Source organism: Xiphias gladius, chromosome 16, assembly GCF_016859285.1.
Source record: "Xiphias gladius isolate SHS-SW01 ecotype Sanya breed wild chromosome 16, ASM1685928v1, whole genome shotgun sequence".
Lineage (NCBI taxonomy): Eukaryota > Metazoa > Chordata > Actinopteri > Istiophoriformes > Xiphiidae > Xiphias > Xiphias gladius.
The window spans coordinates 16,099,393-16,116,898 of NC_053415.1; the positions used below are offsets into that span (position 1 = coordinate 16,099,393).

General features: G+C 39.8%; 1 protein-coding gene across 1 annotated transcript; it reads right to left on the reverse strand.

Moving 5' to 3' along the window:
* Positions 1-5,463: 5,463 nt before the first annotated feature.
* Positions 5,464-17,090, reverse strand: LOC120801737 (protocadherin-17-like). Its single transcript, XM_040148952.1, has 4 exons — positions 14,622-17,090; positions 13,396-13,454; positions 13,074-13,243; positions 5,464-6,041 (listed from the first exon to the last, which is right to left on the reverse strand). The coding sequence occupies exons 1-4, from the start codon at positions 17,088-17,090 to the stop codon at positions 5,464-5,466; spliced, it is 3,276 nt and encodes a 1,091-aa protein (XP_040004886.1).
* Positions 17,091-17,506: the final 416 nt, after the last annotated feature.

A 17,506-nucleotide genomic window follows, 5' to 3' on the forward strand; every position in this document is an offset into this window, starting at 1 on the left:
AGTTTCCAAAACTCTATGGACTGACCCTAACAGGTGCAATAAAACTAACAGCAGACTGAGGGGGGATGTCACTTGAGCACTCTGTACACACCCACAAGAAAATAAGTGAAAACACCTGTGTGGGTGGACTATGGGTGTGTAAGAGCTTTAATGCCAGTGGAACTGCTGCAAAAAAAAAAACAACCCAAAAACTTAACATTATCTTTTACACAATATCCATATCCACATTTTTTGTCCTCTGAGTTTGATTTCCTGACAATATTTGTCACGAATGCAGTGTTTTTTGACAGCTGACTTCCAAATCAAGGAGTGTTTTTGTGTGCACAAAGGAGAAGTCTTGTACTTCACAAGTGCAACAACAAGATGATGAATAACTCTAACAAAGTAAACAGATCTGCATTTTGACACTCTATATCACCTATCCCTAAAATGTTTCAGTTCTCTGCAAGGTGATTTGGAAAATGACTTGAAAAGGATATAAATCAGTGGCTTCCTATAGCGTGTAGGGATCAAAAATATTTATGTAGTCAATGTACTGATGCATTCAAAAAAACAAAGCCCACCTAACTCACATTGAAATCACCTCCACGGTGGCTGCAGAGGCCTTGTGACACCCCTCACTTTTACTGTTACCTTCAAAGCGTCAAACAGCTGAACAGTTTGGAGGCCTGCTGTGTCTGAACAGCCCAAGGTTGGTGCACTCATGCCTGCATAACACTTAATCGGGCCATCCTATTCAATGTCTTCCACTTTAATCAGATAGACAGGTTCTGCACTACACAAAACTGCGCATTGATTCAATAAACTGTCTATTGATTTTAAAAGGCCTGCCGTGATTCTATACAACGTCAGGCTCTGTCTAGCGCTTCCTTTCTCCCTCTCTCTCACCTTTAAATTTTCCATCTTATTTGTGATGGCAGACAAAGCACTTAAAGGGTGAAGCCTTTTAGACTCAGGACTTTGGAGGATATGACAGAGCGCATTAGCTTTTCCACTTTATGCATATATTGGCCCACTTTGTCACTAAAAAGGAGTGTGGAGGACTATTTTTGCCCAATTCAAAGTACGGAAAGTGTGTCATGACCCAGTAACACATAGCGAAACCTGTGTGAAGTCCTGCTCGTTCCCTCCTGCTGTATCCTTTCTTGGCGTTAAACATTAATCACGATTGACAGATTGGCATGCATTTGAACTCCTTCCAGAGGAGAATGTCATAAGTACCGTCTTATAAACAAGCAGTCAGAGTGAAATGGTTGTCTAGTCTAGAATTTTCTGTCAGACGGGGTCAATAAAAGGAGTGTTCATTCCTGTGGGTCTGAATAAAAACTAAAGGCAGTCAACAGAGTCACACTCCTCTAAGAACGGGGGGCAGACGAATGTATAAAGGACAATATTTTGCAAAAGCCTCCCAGACTGCCCTGTCAAGTCTGTCTACAGTCACAAAGTGAAAATAAATTGTGAAAGTGCAGTTACTTCAACACATGCATATCATTACAGTGCCACTTTGAATACAAATCAAGGCAATGATTACTGAATAGGGAAAGTTGGCATTTACATTTATTTCCATGTCACTGTGCTCAGTAGAAATTTAACAACACATTAATCAATTTGGTTAACCGTTTGGCTTTTTCTCAGTGTGTTTGCAAGAGGTTTTCACAATCATCTCCTTTGACCGCTGTACTCTTAGTTTCGTCAGTATAATATCTCTATTTTCTTTCTTAAAAACCATTGGTGCATTTGTAAGCGCCCATCCATGCACAAGCATGTGATGCTACAATGAGGACAGTGAATATGCTACATGTCAACATCACTGAGTCATGCAAGGCTCAATATTTCTCCTGAATTTGTTTGGAAAACCTAAACAAGGTTAGGTGAGATCTTACATGGTTAAAATGTGGATAATGTTCTGTTATGAGTTTAATAGTCTTTCTATAATCTGTTGATAACCCAATGCGTGATCTTTAAGAGTGGCCATGTACTTCCATGCAGAATTTCTGTCCTGTCCAAGTAAGTCAAGTAACCTTTGTGAAAAGGATTCAGATTTTGCACACTGGGTTGTAAAACCATGAAAGAGATGGATAACATATTTTAAGGTTTTGAACTAAAAATCCCCAGTATTTACAGGAATAGTTTGACGTTTTGGGAAACACACTCATTTGCTTTATTGATGAGCAGATTGATATTCTTATATTTGTATGGTAAATGTGAAGCTACAGCAAGCAGCCTGTTACCTTAGTTTAACATTAAGACTGGAAACACAGGAAATAGTTAGCCTGATTTCTAGACCCATTAAAAATGAATGTGTGTGTTAATGAATAACTGATTAGTTAATTAATGGTGTGTATTGTACAAAGTATTCTCAAATGATAACCTCTTTAACAATAAATTCAGAGGCATCGCATTTAAATGATCTAACTGGGTACAGTTTTAGTGATGTGCAAGTTTGTTTTCTACATGTAAAACAAACCCAGAAGCAGCATTTTAATATTTTCACCCTAAAGGCATCCACGCTGCGTTCAATGACGTCTCTTGGTTAAAATGAAAACTACACTCTTAATATTGTTTATTTGTTGTGTTCACCGTTGTTTCCCCACCAACAGTTCTCAGCCAAGTGGAACCATCTCCCATAGCATTTGGTGGAGGTGGAAGACAAGCTCTTAATCGGCTGTGTTATTGAATTATTGAATTAAAAGCTTAAGTACTCAGGGTGAGCATGTCAATTTTTCACAACTGAATGGTACACTGCTCATTCCATTTTCATCTGAATAGATCATTTGTGTATGTAGAATGTAGAAGAATGGAGGTATTACACAGATCAGTTTCATTGTCTGTAATTCCCTTTCAATATGACTGTAATCATTCTGAGAGACAAGTCATATTCATCCAACACCGCATGCTAGTCCTTAATCTGCATTCAGTTCCCCTCAACAACATAGCACTTTTTTGTCAAGCAGCTGTACTGTTGTGTAGTGTTAATTAAGAAAGGGGTTTACTTCAAAGTAAATTTTGCGTAATTATGGCAGAAGTGGAAGTTTAACCTGTTTTACATCCGTAAGTGTTACAGTATTAAAAAAAAATTGGAGGAGTAAGAGTTGCAGCAAATGGTTCAACCCCTTTCCACTTGACATTCTGCTCACCTGTCTTCATCCCCCGTGTTCTGAAAACCCTGGGACAGATACAGATAAAATGATGTGATGTTTCTGTCTGTATTTCAATGGGATGAGTTGCTGTGACCCACGCAATCTCCCTCTCAAAGAGTATTTCAACTTATGCAGATGAGCTCATCAGAGCTGCCTGCTGAGATGAGACATCTAGCTCTGGAATTGTGTCAATACCAGCACCAAAACAAATGCAAATCAAAATCCAAATTAATGTGTTTTCCCTGAGGAGAAACTGAGTCGTACTTATAGTCAGCTCTCAGTAGATGACAGGATTCTGTTATCCATAGCTCATGAAAACCCAGGCATTCTCAAACTGCTCACCGAGCCGGGGCACAAAAGTCAGTGTCTCCAGATGGAGAAACTAAACTAAGTGAAAAGAAACAGAAGGCTTTTGTTTGAATGTTTTACAGATGAACAATACAAAACATTTCTACATTTCCGTGCTTCATAAGTTTAGTGATCTGTCTCGGTAAACATACATCCATGTTTATACTTAATTGTTCTATACTATATAGAATATGTCAAGCAAATGTAGAGGATATGGTTTGGGTTTTGTAAATAGTAACATTCAACTGTCCTTATCTTCTGCTGGAATGAATGGGCAGCAGCCTTGTTCAAAAAACAGGTTATGTTGGGAAGAAAATGAGCCAGTGGATGGATTGCAGAGATTTCGACTGTTGTAATATGTCTGCAGACCATGGCCTTCTGTCACTACACCTTTCCTTTCAGTATTTGATGCAACGGTAAATGATGCACAGTGCATAAATAAAACAAATTCGCGCATGTGCTCTTGTAAATCTAATGAGGAAGAGAGCAAATGATGGACATTGAAATTTCAGATATTAAATGCCAGTGTCCTCTAACCTTGAAATCTTTTCAGCAAAGATGCTGTATTTTTATTTGTTGTATAATTCTCTCTCTTATTTTTATATTTCCTTGTGATAACCTTTAATGCACTATTTGTTCAATCCTTTGCTGCTGCAATGACCCACTTTCTCCCACAGGAAACATTAAAATTTCATTTTATCTAATCAAAGAACTCATAGCAAAATGTCTTTGCTTGTAACTGCTAGTTGCAGCAGAATGTTAAGTGTTTCATTTTTGTTAGATTCATGTCTTGTCATTTGTCAGACACATTCATATTTAAATAAAGCAATAATCACAAGTAGCCATGACATGACATAAGCGACAGCAGCTCTGATGACTTTGAATTTCAGAGAAAGAGAGAAAAAGCATGAGCAGGATTTCCATGTCCACCTTATGATGCATACTCACAGTACAATATAAGCATTGAGCAGAGGAAGTCAACTCATCTTCTTTTCGGTGCACTAATACACAGTGCATGTTTTTATTGGAGTTTTTAAAAATAAATAGCTTTGTAAAATGTTGATTGTGATTTTCTTTTGAAGATCCTCCAACTAGGATCCAGACTACTGCTAGATAACATGTGCTGGTATACAGTATATAGCTAAAGGTGGCACATTTGCAGAGTTGCTATTGATTTTTGTTAACACATTGTGAGCACCTTGAAAACACATAAGCACTTCTTTCAAATAAAAAAACAGATAAGCTTCCGAAGTTGTCACCAGTCAAAAATAATTGCCTTCCATGCACACAGTGTATAGAAATTTAATAAAATACACAACAAGTACAGTAGCCCACATTCACGTGTAAGCTCATCTTATTTTCACATAAACTGCAGAGAGGACAACAATAAAATTACAAATACATTCTTAAAAAATTGTTTTTATAGGAACCTCAAATGGTTTTATGAAAAGGGACATTCCCTGTTGCACCACCATTAACAGTTCATAAGACACTTCACTTTTGTATTTAACGTCACTGATATGTATTTCAGTTGCCTGTGATATTCAAAGAGATGTTCCTTATACACTAAATGGAGACAGAAAGCTTCACTCTACAAAAGCAGACAGGACTCAATAGCTTAACAGTAGCAATTTGTTCAACAGCCTCACAAAATTGGAACTTGAAATGTGTAAAACACAGACATCTAAACTGACAGACTACAGTACACCATGAAAACACTTGAAGTCAGGTAAGCACTGATTTCCCCCCCAAACCTTCACAGCAGTCAAGGACACATATTTCACCTTAACACAACAAGTCACAAACTCAAAAAACATACAAAGCAGATGGTTTTTGGTTATACAATGCGTGTCTGGACACCTCTGTGGGTGGAGAAAAAAAAAAAAAAAAAAAAAAAAATCACCTCTTGGTCATTCGTCTGTGATATCATCATCGCACCCCTGGCAGGTTATTGTGAGCAAGATCATCTGACATGTCAGTTACCAGAGTCCCGTGGATCGAGAGCATAATCTGACCCCCCACACTCCTGGCTGATGACAGAGCTGTGAATGAGACTGCTTGACAGGGACTTAGGCCTGAGCTCACAGGCCAGGTAGGAGGGCTCCTCCAATTCAGTGTGCAGTGGGGAGCACTGGCCATCTGGAGGGCCGTAGGCACTGCTGTCTGAATCCCCCTCCCTCTCTTCTTTGGACCCTTGCTTGGCCAAGTCCAGGGGCATACTACTCTTGGTCGGACTACTGGATGCAGATGGACTCTCTTGTAGCGGTGGACTTAGGGCTCGCTGCGATTTTAAGTAAGGTTTGACATTGGCCACAAGGATTGTACTGTCCCGCTGTTCCTTTCCAAAAGTGCTGAGGGTTTTTCTGCTGCTGCAGCTGATGGTGCCATAAATCTCTGTCTCTACCATGGCATCCATTCCCACAGGGATGAAAAGGTTGGTGCGATTATCGGCGCTGTCTGCTTGGCTTCCTACCCGTAACTTTGGCATCCAGCATCTGTCAGAATGTCCCAGTGCACGACATTCATCGGTGCAGTGGACGGATTTGTCTTGCTCTGCAAAAACAGTTAAACATTAGTATTGGACCCTGCTGGGGTGAGAATAAACAACCTAGAAGAAAATGTAGATGAGAATGAATAGAGCACTGTAATCTAACACAAATTCCAGTACTATCCTTGAAATTCCACTACTAACTCTAGTATCTTTTTTGTTATTAGTTATTTAGTATGCATCAGTTGAATTTTTCAGAATCAAATAAGAACCAGCAGTATGTTGCGATAGATATGGGGGAGTTAGATTTAGCAATGTTGTTTTGATTAACTAAAGTACAACCTTTTCCATTCTAGAGATTTACTTAAAATTTTAAATAATGATACACAACATTGTGATAGAAAAAAAAAAAGTTCATTTTGCTTTTTTTCCTTTTGCTGGTCAATGTAGCAAATGATTCAGCCTTTTCAACATCTTCCCTATGCTATTCTCAACAACATGTGTAGGTGTTTCCAGGAAAATATCATCTGGTGCAGAGGAAGTGATGGGTTTTTCATGTCCATTTCCAGCAGCAGCAGTTTGTGTGGGAATAAACAGGAAAAAAAAAACTGTGAAATTGGCATGAGCCTGGGTATCCACCATTTCTGATTAGAAAGTGGTGAGAAATTCTGTAGTTAGGATGTTGTTAGTTATAATATTGTTAGAGCTCATTATTGTCATTTTTTTTGCTGTGTTTTTAACACTTCATAGGTATTAATTTTGCATATAAAAAAAACTGGGTGAAAATCGGTCAATCAAATCTGGAAGAAAACATCCAAGTAAAGCTGGATTTTGGAAACTCCATTAGCTGCACAAACACTCATTAGTTTGACCTGTGGTAAATTCTCTAATTACTTTGAGAGGCTCTGGTGCATAATCAGCAGCTCATTTGCATTTCCTGACATTTTTCTTTTCACTTCTTCTTACTGGACGCATATTATGACCTGTCTTTGCCACAAGAGGACCTCAGCGATCAAAGGTTTCCTCCTGTGGCAAAAAAATACTACTTTTGGATGTGTGAATCATTTTCATGTAACTTGGTCTAAGGATAGCTGTACAGCAGTACACCACTCGTACAGTACTAGAGGTAGAAATTGACATTTTTGTCACTTGACACAAAGAAAACACACAACCTGTTCTTCATGGCATTGTAAAGGTGATTGAAATGGGTCCCTGATTATAACATGACTGTAGTATCTTTAGCTGCATTAGCTGATGCCGCAAACCAAGCCAAACACCACAGGACTGTACAACATGTATGTTTGACTGTATTAATGTCAAAAGTGGAGCAATAGTTAAGAATCTCTTTTTGTGCCCTAACTCAGTCTTTAGCATTTCATACCACGTCTAACTCTGGCAGACATAAAATAAGTACACAGAGAGCGACACTTAGAATGAGCCAATTTCCATGGTGTTATAATGTACAGGGTGTTCTTCGTATCTGTAGCCACTACACTATGCTATAAAAATTAATTTGAAAATGCATCAAGGTATTTTTCATGTAAACACATGAAGCAAAAACGTCAAATGTGTCTTTGTAAACTGGTAGAAAATGATGGTTTCCCTTCATTTGTTATACATGAAAGTGAAACATCAATTTCATTTGTAAAAGTATAAATTTAACCTTCCTGTTGTTCTGTTGATTTAACTTTAATAAATGTGTTTTCTTTGCTCTCATTGCAAATAGGTTGCAATGACATCACTTGGGTTTTGTCCATTGTGTTTCCTGTTAAAAATGTCCAACTGTGAGAAATGAATCAATACGCTTGTAATACACATCCAGACAAATACATATACAAAAACAACACACACCACATCTGGAACATCCCTCCCTTCATGTAGATGTCTCTCCCCAGAGGAAGATTATGACAGAAAACATAAAAGTTCTCCCATCTAGTTGCAGCCACACATTAACACTTCACATCCTCTCTCTCTCATAAATCCATCTCCTTCTCCTCCATGGAAACTAAAAATTCCAACCAAAACAGTAAACCGGTTTTTATGGGAATGTCCACAATATTTCATCCAATCACAACATAACTCGATAACACACTGATCAGCTCTCATAGCTTTGGTCTATAAATAAGGCTTCTCTATCTTGCCCACATGCCATTCTATGATATCAAAGACCACGAGCAAGTGACTAACTGTGAATGAGGCACTTGATCTCGTTTCGAAAACTGGCTCTGATGAGGATGAGAATATCAGCCTGGAACAAGGGGAAGCTCCACAAGATGAGGCTCTTTCCTAGAAGTGGTGGGGAGATCCTCTTGTTCAAAGGCAACAGCGCCTTCCTCGCACACCAGCCTTGGCCAGTTTTCTGGAGGATACCCAAACCCAAGGAGGAAGTTCAAACAAAAACAGAAACCATCTCTGTGCCACAACCCCCAAGAGATGTGAAAACCAGCACCATGGAACATGCGTACAATGCGAGCTCCTTTGCAAACGACATACCACCACTATTGCATACTGCTGCTCAACACCATGAGCACTTACACAAACACACCCACATGTGCACTTGCAGCCATAGGAAACAATGGAACTGTTATATGACTGGACAGTGATTTCACAAATTGAAGGGGGCTGTCAATTTTACACTACAACTTTTACACTACGAAAAAAAACAGTATTACATCTTTCCTACACGGGCTACAGTAATTTTTTTCATTACATTATTTGGTTTTATGTACTTAGTATGTTTTTGAATAATGGGAGTAATTTTGTATCATGTGATATAACCTAATTGTAAATGGAGCTGTCACTTTTTGTTTGTATATACTGTACATGTGCTGCATCAATGCATTTTTTAGGAGTGTGCAAACCTTCCTTTCCTTTGTATGCTGTGTTTTTTGTTGTACCCAGCTGGAGGAGCACCCTACCCACCTTATTTGCTTCACATAAACAATGCCTACATGAAAACAAATGCGGTTTGTCTCTCAATAAAATCAAATCACTCAGTCTTAACCACAAACAGCTGTGTTTGTGGTTAAAACTGAATGATGCTAATTTTATGTAAAAATGTTTAACCTTGGAAGAGTCTTAATTTGTATCCTGTTCAAAGCTACAGACATAGAGTAAAATAATACATGAATTTACTCAAAGAAGTAAAATTTCAACTAAATGAGACATAAAATTGTCAGAGCTGATTACTCTAAAATTGTACACTTGGTCAATGTGTTTATAGTAACATATACATAGACATTATATATATATCCAAACGCATCTTAATGGGAAACTGACTGCTATGGGAAACTGAAGTCTGTTATTGTATCTTAACTGGAAATTGTGTTGTTGTTTGTATTTACTGTTGTAACATTTTTTTTTTTCCCTCTTGGCCAGGTCTCCCTTGAAAAATACTTTTTTTTCCTGGGAAATTAAGGAAAATGAAATGAAATAAATTATCATAATCTCTCATATGTAGTTTAGATGAAGATGGTTAAAGGGTTTAAAACAAGTTAGATCGCAACAATTATCATAATTTGATCTATTGTTCTTTCTAAAAAGTTATATCTGGTGGGGAGATGCTAGCTAACAAACAGGGAAGCATGGTGATTATAATTACAGTCCTAAAGTCTGTAATAAAGAAGTAGAAGTAAAGTCTGTTTTTAATAATTGATTGGTTACACATCAGTATTAAGTTAGTGGTGCACCAAACTGTAACCACAATTTTCTACAAACCATTTTTAGTCTTTGTATTTATTCTAATGCTTTCTTTGTCAGGACTAAGATCAAGGAGAAATACATATTTGAGTTCAAAATGCATTCTACATCAAAAGGAAAACTAAATGATGTCTCTGATTTGGCAAAACTGTAACACAGGTTCTGCATAGTATAAGTGCTACATTGTGAAGTATCTACACTCATGATTACAGTTTGTGCCCTGGGTATTTGGGTGTCTCCGTCTTTCTTCTAGAGCCATAGAGAAAAGTATTTTTTAGGCACAGATACATGAGGCCAGAACAATAAGCGTAAGCAATGGAGAAGCAGGGAGATGCTGAATTCATTTCCATGCTACCTATCACCACTGCAGATGATGTTGATGCAAAGGGATGTATGTGCTTAGAAGGTTTTGCAACAACAGACTATGGTATTTTTGTAGTTTATGCTATTGTGTCTTATATAACCAGAATTAATTGTGTCTGCATGTTGACATTAAATATAAATCTTAATGCAGTGACACTTTAAGTCGCCCTATTTAGCCTTTATTCACTACATAGACACTCAATAAATGCTTTACAACACAATATAATGCAGATATAAGCAGATAAGGTAAGTGCTTATTAATGTATAGTATTTATCAACATTTCTAACTTCTCCTGTGGAGACTATTATTGTTTATTATATATAGTTGTTGTCATTCATTATCTGTTTATACACCAGCCTCCACTTACGGGCACCCAGAGGAGGAGCTGTTAACAAAAACATTAATAAATTCTTATATCTGCTTACAACTACATGAGAATGTTAGAGTTGCATGGGGTGATAGAAACCATTTATTAAATTTTTATATACTGCTTATGAATGCTTATAGGGGGAATTCAAGTGTAGCGTTACCATTAATGCTTACAAGGGATTAAGATTTTCATTTTTTATTCTGTCAAAATCACACCTTTATGATCACACACTATAGTTTTTTTTGCATGCAATGTATAAACAAGCTATTAACTACAAGTGCCAATTTGGAAAAAAATAATATTTCACATTACTGTTAGTAGATTTATAATCTACGTTATTTTTAACAAAATTGCTTAAGGAAGAGGATGAGGAAATAAGGATGCTTTCACCTATTGTGCCTGCCATTGGCTTTCCATATCCATTTTCCATTTCATCACTGAATAAAAATTTGTTAAATTATAGTTCTAAAATGACAGACTTATACAATTTTAAATAGTCCACTGCATTTACAAAGTCACATAATAGGATCATGACAAAGTGACAAAGGAACTGTGATTTTACGGGCAACTGTGAATGGAACAATAACATGTTCAAAAACAAAGAAACTGCCTGCCCATTATAAATAGAATCAGAGAAAGTCTAGCAACATACCCACTGTGCATCTGGTGTCTGTGAGAGTGAATAAATATTCAGACTGCATGATAGTGGAAGCTGCACAGGTGCATATATTACCTGTATCAAAGCAGCCGGGAGACTAGAGGGAAGGTAAAGGTAAAGACATAAAAGCAATACTACTTAACCCACAAGCTTTTGTGTTGGTGCATTTAGAACTAACATTCTGTGGTGTCCCCATTTTGGATAATAACGCTATCTTGTCCAAATCTGCAAAACAGGGGCTTTGTTGTTGTGTAAATGTATCTGTACCTGTACGTGTGAGTGTGTGTGTGTGTGTGTGTGTGTGTGTGTGTGTGTGTGTGTGTGTGTGTGTGTGTGTGTGTGTGTGTGTGTGTGTGTGTGTGTTTGAGCAAGAGACAGAAGGAGTGTGTGGGTGTGTGGGTTGGAGGGTGATGTTTTTGTGTGATCAGGTCTAAGGCATAATGCATAATGTAGATCTTCCATCTTGTAGTCAGCAGACAGTGACACCATTTAATGTTCAACTGACTAACCCCACAAGAGAGAACACTCTTTAATCTAACCATTAGTTTTGCTTTTTAACTAAATTTCTCACCTACAGGAAAGGCATTAGCAAAACCCATTAATATTAAAAGCAATACCTCACTTTTTTCTTATCTTACAAATGCAGGTCTATAAATTAACTGACACTGCTGTCAAGCAAGCGTCAGTGCTGCACATGTATATATTCAGTCTCGCATGTACAAAACATCTCTTTCAATATCTCTGAATGTGATTGGCCTTAGAACTTGGGCTGAATCAGTTTCAGAACTGTGCAGCAAAAAATTGTGATTGAATTTACACCTCCCACAGAGTCAAGTTTGGTCTGCCATAATTCCTCATAGCAGATACAAGCACACACACACACACACACACACACACACACACACACACACACACACACACACACGCACACACTCACACACACAAGCACATTCTCCCACATACACAAAAGTGAGATAGATAGAGAGAGAGAGAGAGAGAGAGAGAGAGAGATTCACACATCCCTCTGGCAGCCACAAGAGTGTTTCCATCTATGCCCTCCTGAGTAAGCCACAAACAAACAGTTCATAGCAATGTAAATGGTGTGGAAAGTACTGCATAGGGACCTGATGACCAAAGCCATTCTTCTCCATGGCTCACACAAGGAAATGAGAAACATCCCCACTTCACTCAAGTCCCCCATTATCTTTTATCTTACCAGTGAGAGTTGCTCTCATATTTTCAGTTTATATCCACAATAGCTAAATATATATCAGGCCCTATCAGGTCAACCAGGTTGCGACAGATTGACAATCATCTATGATTGTACTCCTGACAGTGCGGATCGTTTCAGATTTGTAAAATAAAATTCAACATTTCTATTTTCAGTTTTAAAGTAAAGCTCCTTTCAAAACAGTGTAACCAAAGCAAAACTGATAATAACTGAGAATATCTTTCAAAGCAAAAGGTGGAAACACTCTGTCATGTGCACCAGAAATACCTGTCATTTTGCACTGCAAGTGTCTATCTTCCCTTCTTGTCTCTGTCGTGTTATTCAAGACATGCATGCAGCGAAGCTGTGTTCAAATAATGACATGATCAAAAAAGAAAGAGACGGAGGTACACTTTGCCATGCATATGAGCTTGTTTGATGGCTAAATCAAACAGAAGATGTTTGAACATTCTACCTTCAGCCAATGGACTCTTTTATCCTTTTAAACTACCATCTACCTTCCACTCTGGTGCCTTCATGTCATCTCTGCAACACAGCTCGGGCTGTCTGCAACGTAAAGCGGTACAAAATAACAGTACCGGCATCTGATAAGTCTCGATTTACCTCTTCCATGTTAAAAGTTTGTCTGCGTTAGCTGTACGCAGACGCTGATGAACCTCCACTTAAACACCAGCGAGCTGCGTGCATGTTCTCAGTGCGTAAAGTATAAACAATGCCTGGTACAAGAGTCAGTTAGGCATCTTCAAGATGTCAGGAGGAGAATGCGTCCACTCACCCTGCTCAAAAGGCTGGCCATTAACTGCTGTTGCTTTCATCTTGAGGGCTTCCCTGGCAGACGTGTCGCAGTGTGAGCCTTTATTAGTATCCTGGTCACTATCAGCCTGGTCACTATCACCATGGCCACTGTCTCGGAGGCTTGCTCGTTCTGCATCCTTAAATGTTGAGCTGCAGCAGAGTAGAAGGAAGAAAAAAAAAAAACATAACTTGCCATTACCTCTGTGTAAGTGTTCGTATTTAATAGCCGTAGTCAGCTGGCTTGATAAAAAGATGAAAAAGCTAAATGCACTGGTCAGGAAGCCTTTGGATAGACCTCTTACCTTTGAACAAATGGTTGCCTGCTGCCAGCATAATTGGACTCTGAGGGGAAATTTTCTGTCTAGACATAAAAGAAAAATAATATTTTGCATTGACCATGTTCAAAATTTCATGCAATTTTTCAACAATAGCCTGAGTTACATGAGGTTCAGACAGGAACAGAAATGTTTTTGTCAGGTTTTCAGTTTCTTATATTTTTTATTATGGCACCTGCAAGATGTCAGTAAAAGCCACAGAGCACCTGCCAGTGATGACGGCATGATAAGAGCACATCTCCATTGTGACCATATGTGTCTTCTTGGCAAGGCAAGGGAGTAAAGCATTAGCCACTGTCATCAGCCTCCTTTCCCCCCTATCCTGAGAATAATGTGTTTGTGTTGATCACACCCACATACCCTAGTGACTGGTGACAGTGCCAGGCCTTGTCATCTGTGTTATCATCTCCAAATGAGACTGTCTGTGAGACTGTCCTAGATATTTACATCGTTTACAACAGATAATTCTGGTGTGCTAAACAGCACTACAAGACCATGCTGTCAAATTAGCATGTTAGCTGGCTTGTGTATTCAACCCTGCCTTCTCTACAAGGCAAGGCTGGACCCTATTAATGGCCTTATCGTGCCAACTTTGGATACGGATGGGTGGATCTGGCCCATATTTGTAGGGAGTAAAAAATGCAATCGTAAGGTTATGCTGTGTGCATCTAACTGTCTAGTGCACACTGGTTCAGTAATGTGATCGGACAAGCTGCTCAAACACCTGTCCAATCCCACATTTCAGGCAGGGTTTTGTTTTCACTCTATAGCAGTGGATCTGGCAGGGTCACTGCAGCCTTGTTCAAGACTCACACTGTTTGCATGTCTAACTGAGAGGACTTTCTGATTATGCGGACCACCTGTACCATTTTGCAAGAGAAGACTTACAATTGAACAGTTTCTAAAATGATTTTCACTCCTTAAAAAAAAAGCTTGTCTGAGTGAAATGCCATTTACAACACATAAATACATTCTGACACCAGGTTGCCATATCATGCTTTATATACAGAGAATACTTCATACTGTAATAAGAGGGAAAGAAAAAATGATAATAATGATGTTTACTCAAAGTGACAGAGCTCTTCTTTTTCAGTCGATGACTTTTCTTTTGTCAGATTTGTATGGTAAAGCAGCGGGTGAAGATAAGCGAGAATAAAGGCCAGATAAAGAATACAGTGCGGCATCCTCCTTACCTGTATCACTGACATCCTATTCGCTGGTGTGTCTGTGCTAAGCCCGGCAAAGCTGGAGTGGCAACCTGCCCTGGGGACTGTCAGGCTGTTTGGGGTGGTTTTCAGGTACATGACTTCTGACCTGGGCAGCGTGAGCGGCAGAGGGCTCTGGTAGTCAAAACATATTGGTGAAGTGATGAGAGAGGGGCTGCTCACCACATTCATCCTGCTGGCAGAATCTCTCTCCTCCATCTCACTCTGCACCAACATGATGTCACTCTTGTTGATCCTTTTCTTTTTGCCCTTCCCCACTGGAGGATTGGAGTACTCAGCCATGCGGCAGTTATAATTCCCAGCCTCCTTATCTTGATGCTTGGACTTGACAGCAATGGCGGTCATGACTGCTAAGAGCATGACAGAGATAATGCAGAGGGTAACTATGAGGGGCAGGGATACATCCCAGTGCTGCTGTTCCCCGCTCGCGCTGGAACCCCCTCTTGGTGCCGTTTCTGTGTACGCCTTAATGATCAGCTTAGCCACGGCAGATAAGGGGGGCTTGCCATGGTCAGTTACCTTCACCACCAGCTCAACCACTGGGGCGATATCTTCCCAAAGAGCATGGGCAGTTCTGACCTCTCCCCCCACCGGATCCATCTCAAACAGGTGGTCGTCATTTCCCTCTGTAATCTCATAGGTCAAATGTCCACTTTCTCCGTGGTCATGGTCCACCGCTTTCACTGTAGTCACGATGTATCCAATGCCTACGTTTCTAGGCACCGGGATTTCAGCTGTATCATTCTGCAGAAGGGGTAAAATAATAACTGGGAGATTGTCGTTGACGTCAAGGACATTAACCCTGACTGTAGAAGTGCTCTCCATGTGAGGAGATCCTCCATCTTTAGCCTGAACTTTGAACTCAAAGGATTTTGTTTGCTCATAATTGAAAGAGCGTGAGGCATATATGGCTCCATTGGTGGGATTAACAGATACATAGGTGTAAACCGAAACATCTCCTATATGTGACGGCAGAATGGAGTATGACACTGTTCCATTACGACCTACATCTGGGTCGTGGGCCAGAACCGAGCCCAAATACTCCCCTGGGATGTTGTTCTCAGGCACCTGTAGCAAATACATAGTCTTTGTAAAGCGTGGTGCATTATCATTCTCATCCAAGATTTTCACAGTAAACGACTTAGTGTAGTTTAAAGAAGGAATCCCATTGTCTCTCGCCACTATTGTTACATTGTATTCATCTTTCATTTCCCTGTCCAGAGGTCTGTCTGTGAGCAGCGTGTAAAAATTGTCATTGTTTTCCTGCAGTCTGAAGGGTACATTTCCCAGCACCCGACACTGAAGCTGACCATTTCGGCCAGAATCTTTATCTGTCACTCTGACCAGTGCTATGACAGATTCTGGAGGTGCTGCCTCACTGATGGCTCCCTGCCGGACAGAAACAAAACTTATTAATGGCGAGTTGTCATTTTTGTCAAGCACTTTGACAGTAATTTTACAGTGGCCTGGTATCGGGTTGGGCCCCAGATCCTTAGCCTGCACATCAAACTCTATGATTGGATTCTCTTCATAGTCAATTTCTCCCTGGACCTTGATGACGCCAGTATTGGGGTCAATGGAGAACAAATCTTGGATTCTCTCAGATGCATATCCAGTAAAGGAGTAGACCACCTGCCCATTGCTTCCCTCATCCTGGTCCGTGGCATTCAAATCTATGAGTACTTTTCCAGGGGGCGAATTCTCTGGAATCTCGATCACATATGAGGATTTTTCAAAAACCGGGCTGTTGTCATTGGAATCAGTGACTCTGACGTTGATTTGCATGGAGCCTGATCTTGGATACTCCCCACCGTCAATTGCTGTGAGGAGCAGGGTGTGATGACTCTGATCCTCTCTATCCAGAGGTCTCTGAACCACCAGCTCTGGATATATAGTCCCATCACCCCTCACTTTTAAATCCAAAGAAAAGGTATTGTAATCATCTCTTGTGACCTGGTAGGTCTTTATCCCATTTTCCCCAGGATCTGAGTCATGTGCAATAGTCAGAGGGAAGCGTGTGCCAGCAGCTGCGTTTTCTGAAATATCAATATTAACATGATCGGAAGGAAAACCAGGCGAGTTGTCATTTATGTCCTGTATATCTATCTTGATCATGCATATTTCTTTGTCGTTGGCAAACACCTCCATAGAGAGCTGGCACTTTGGGTTGCGCCTGCATAACGTTTCCCTGTCAATCCTTTGTTTAGTGAAGATTAGTCCACTCTCCGGGTCAACGTCCACCAGGTGTGGTGCAGAATTCTCCAGGACTCTGAAGTTGGATTTTCTCCCTCTCTCCATGGTCCCATACCCGGCATCTTTTGCTATATTACCTATAACTGTGCCAGGTCCTTGCTCCTCCGGGACAGAATAATTGAGATTTTTCAATGTCAGGGCTTTAACCCACAGCAGAAAGAAAATGGGTACAGAGAGACGCATCCCTTCAACTGAATATGCGGTGGTGGCAGACAGAAAGAAAAAAAAAATCCTCGTTGACTTTCAACCTGTTGATTACGGCAAACCTAGAGGACTAAACCCGAACCAGGCGTGTGGTTGACGCCGATCTCACACTAATTGGGTATTAAATCGATTTGCGAACCGTTATCTCCTTTCAGTCGGGATTTTAACCTCTTTCACATGCCGTTCGGCTAGGATGAACTCTTTGTGTAAACAAAGATGACCGCCCGACGACACATAATGCATGAATTAAAGATCAAATTCAACCTCGGCTATTGTGCGGGAAATGATTTGTTTTTTCCTCACGTTGGGGGGGACTTCATGAATAATCGATGACTATAAAGTATTAATATTCCCTACTGCATCCAAGGTTAAAGCGTTTGAATCTCTGTGATGAA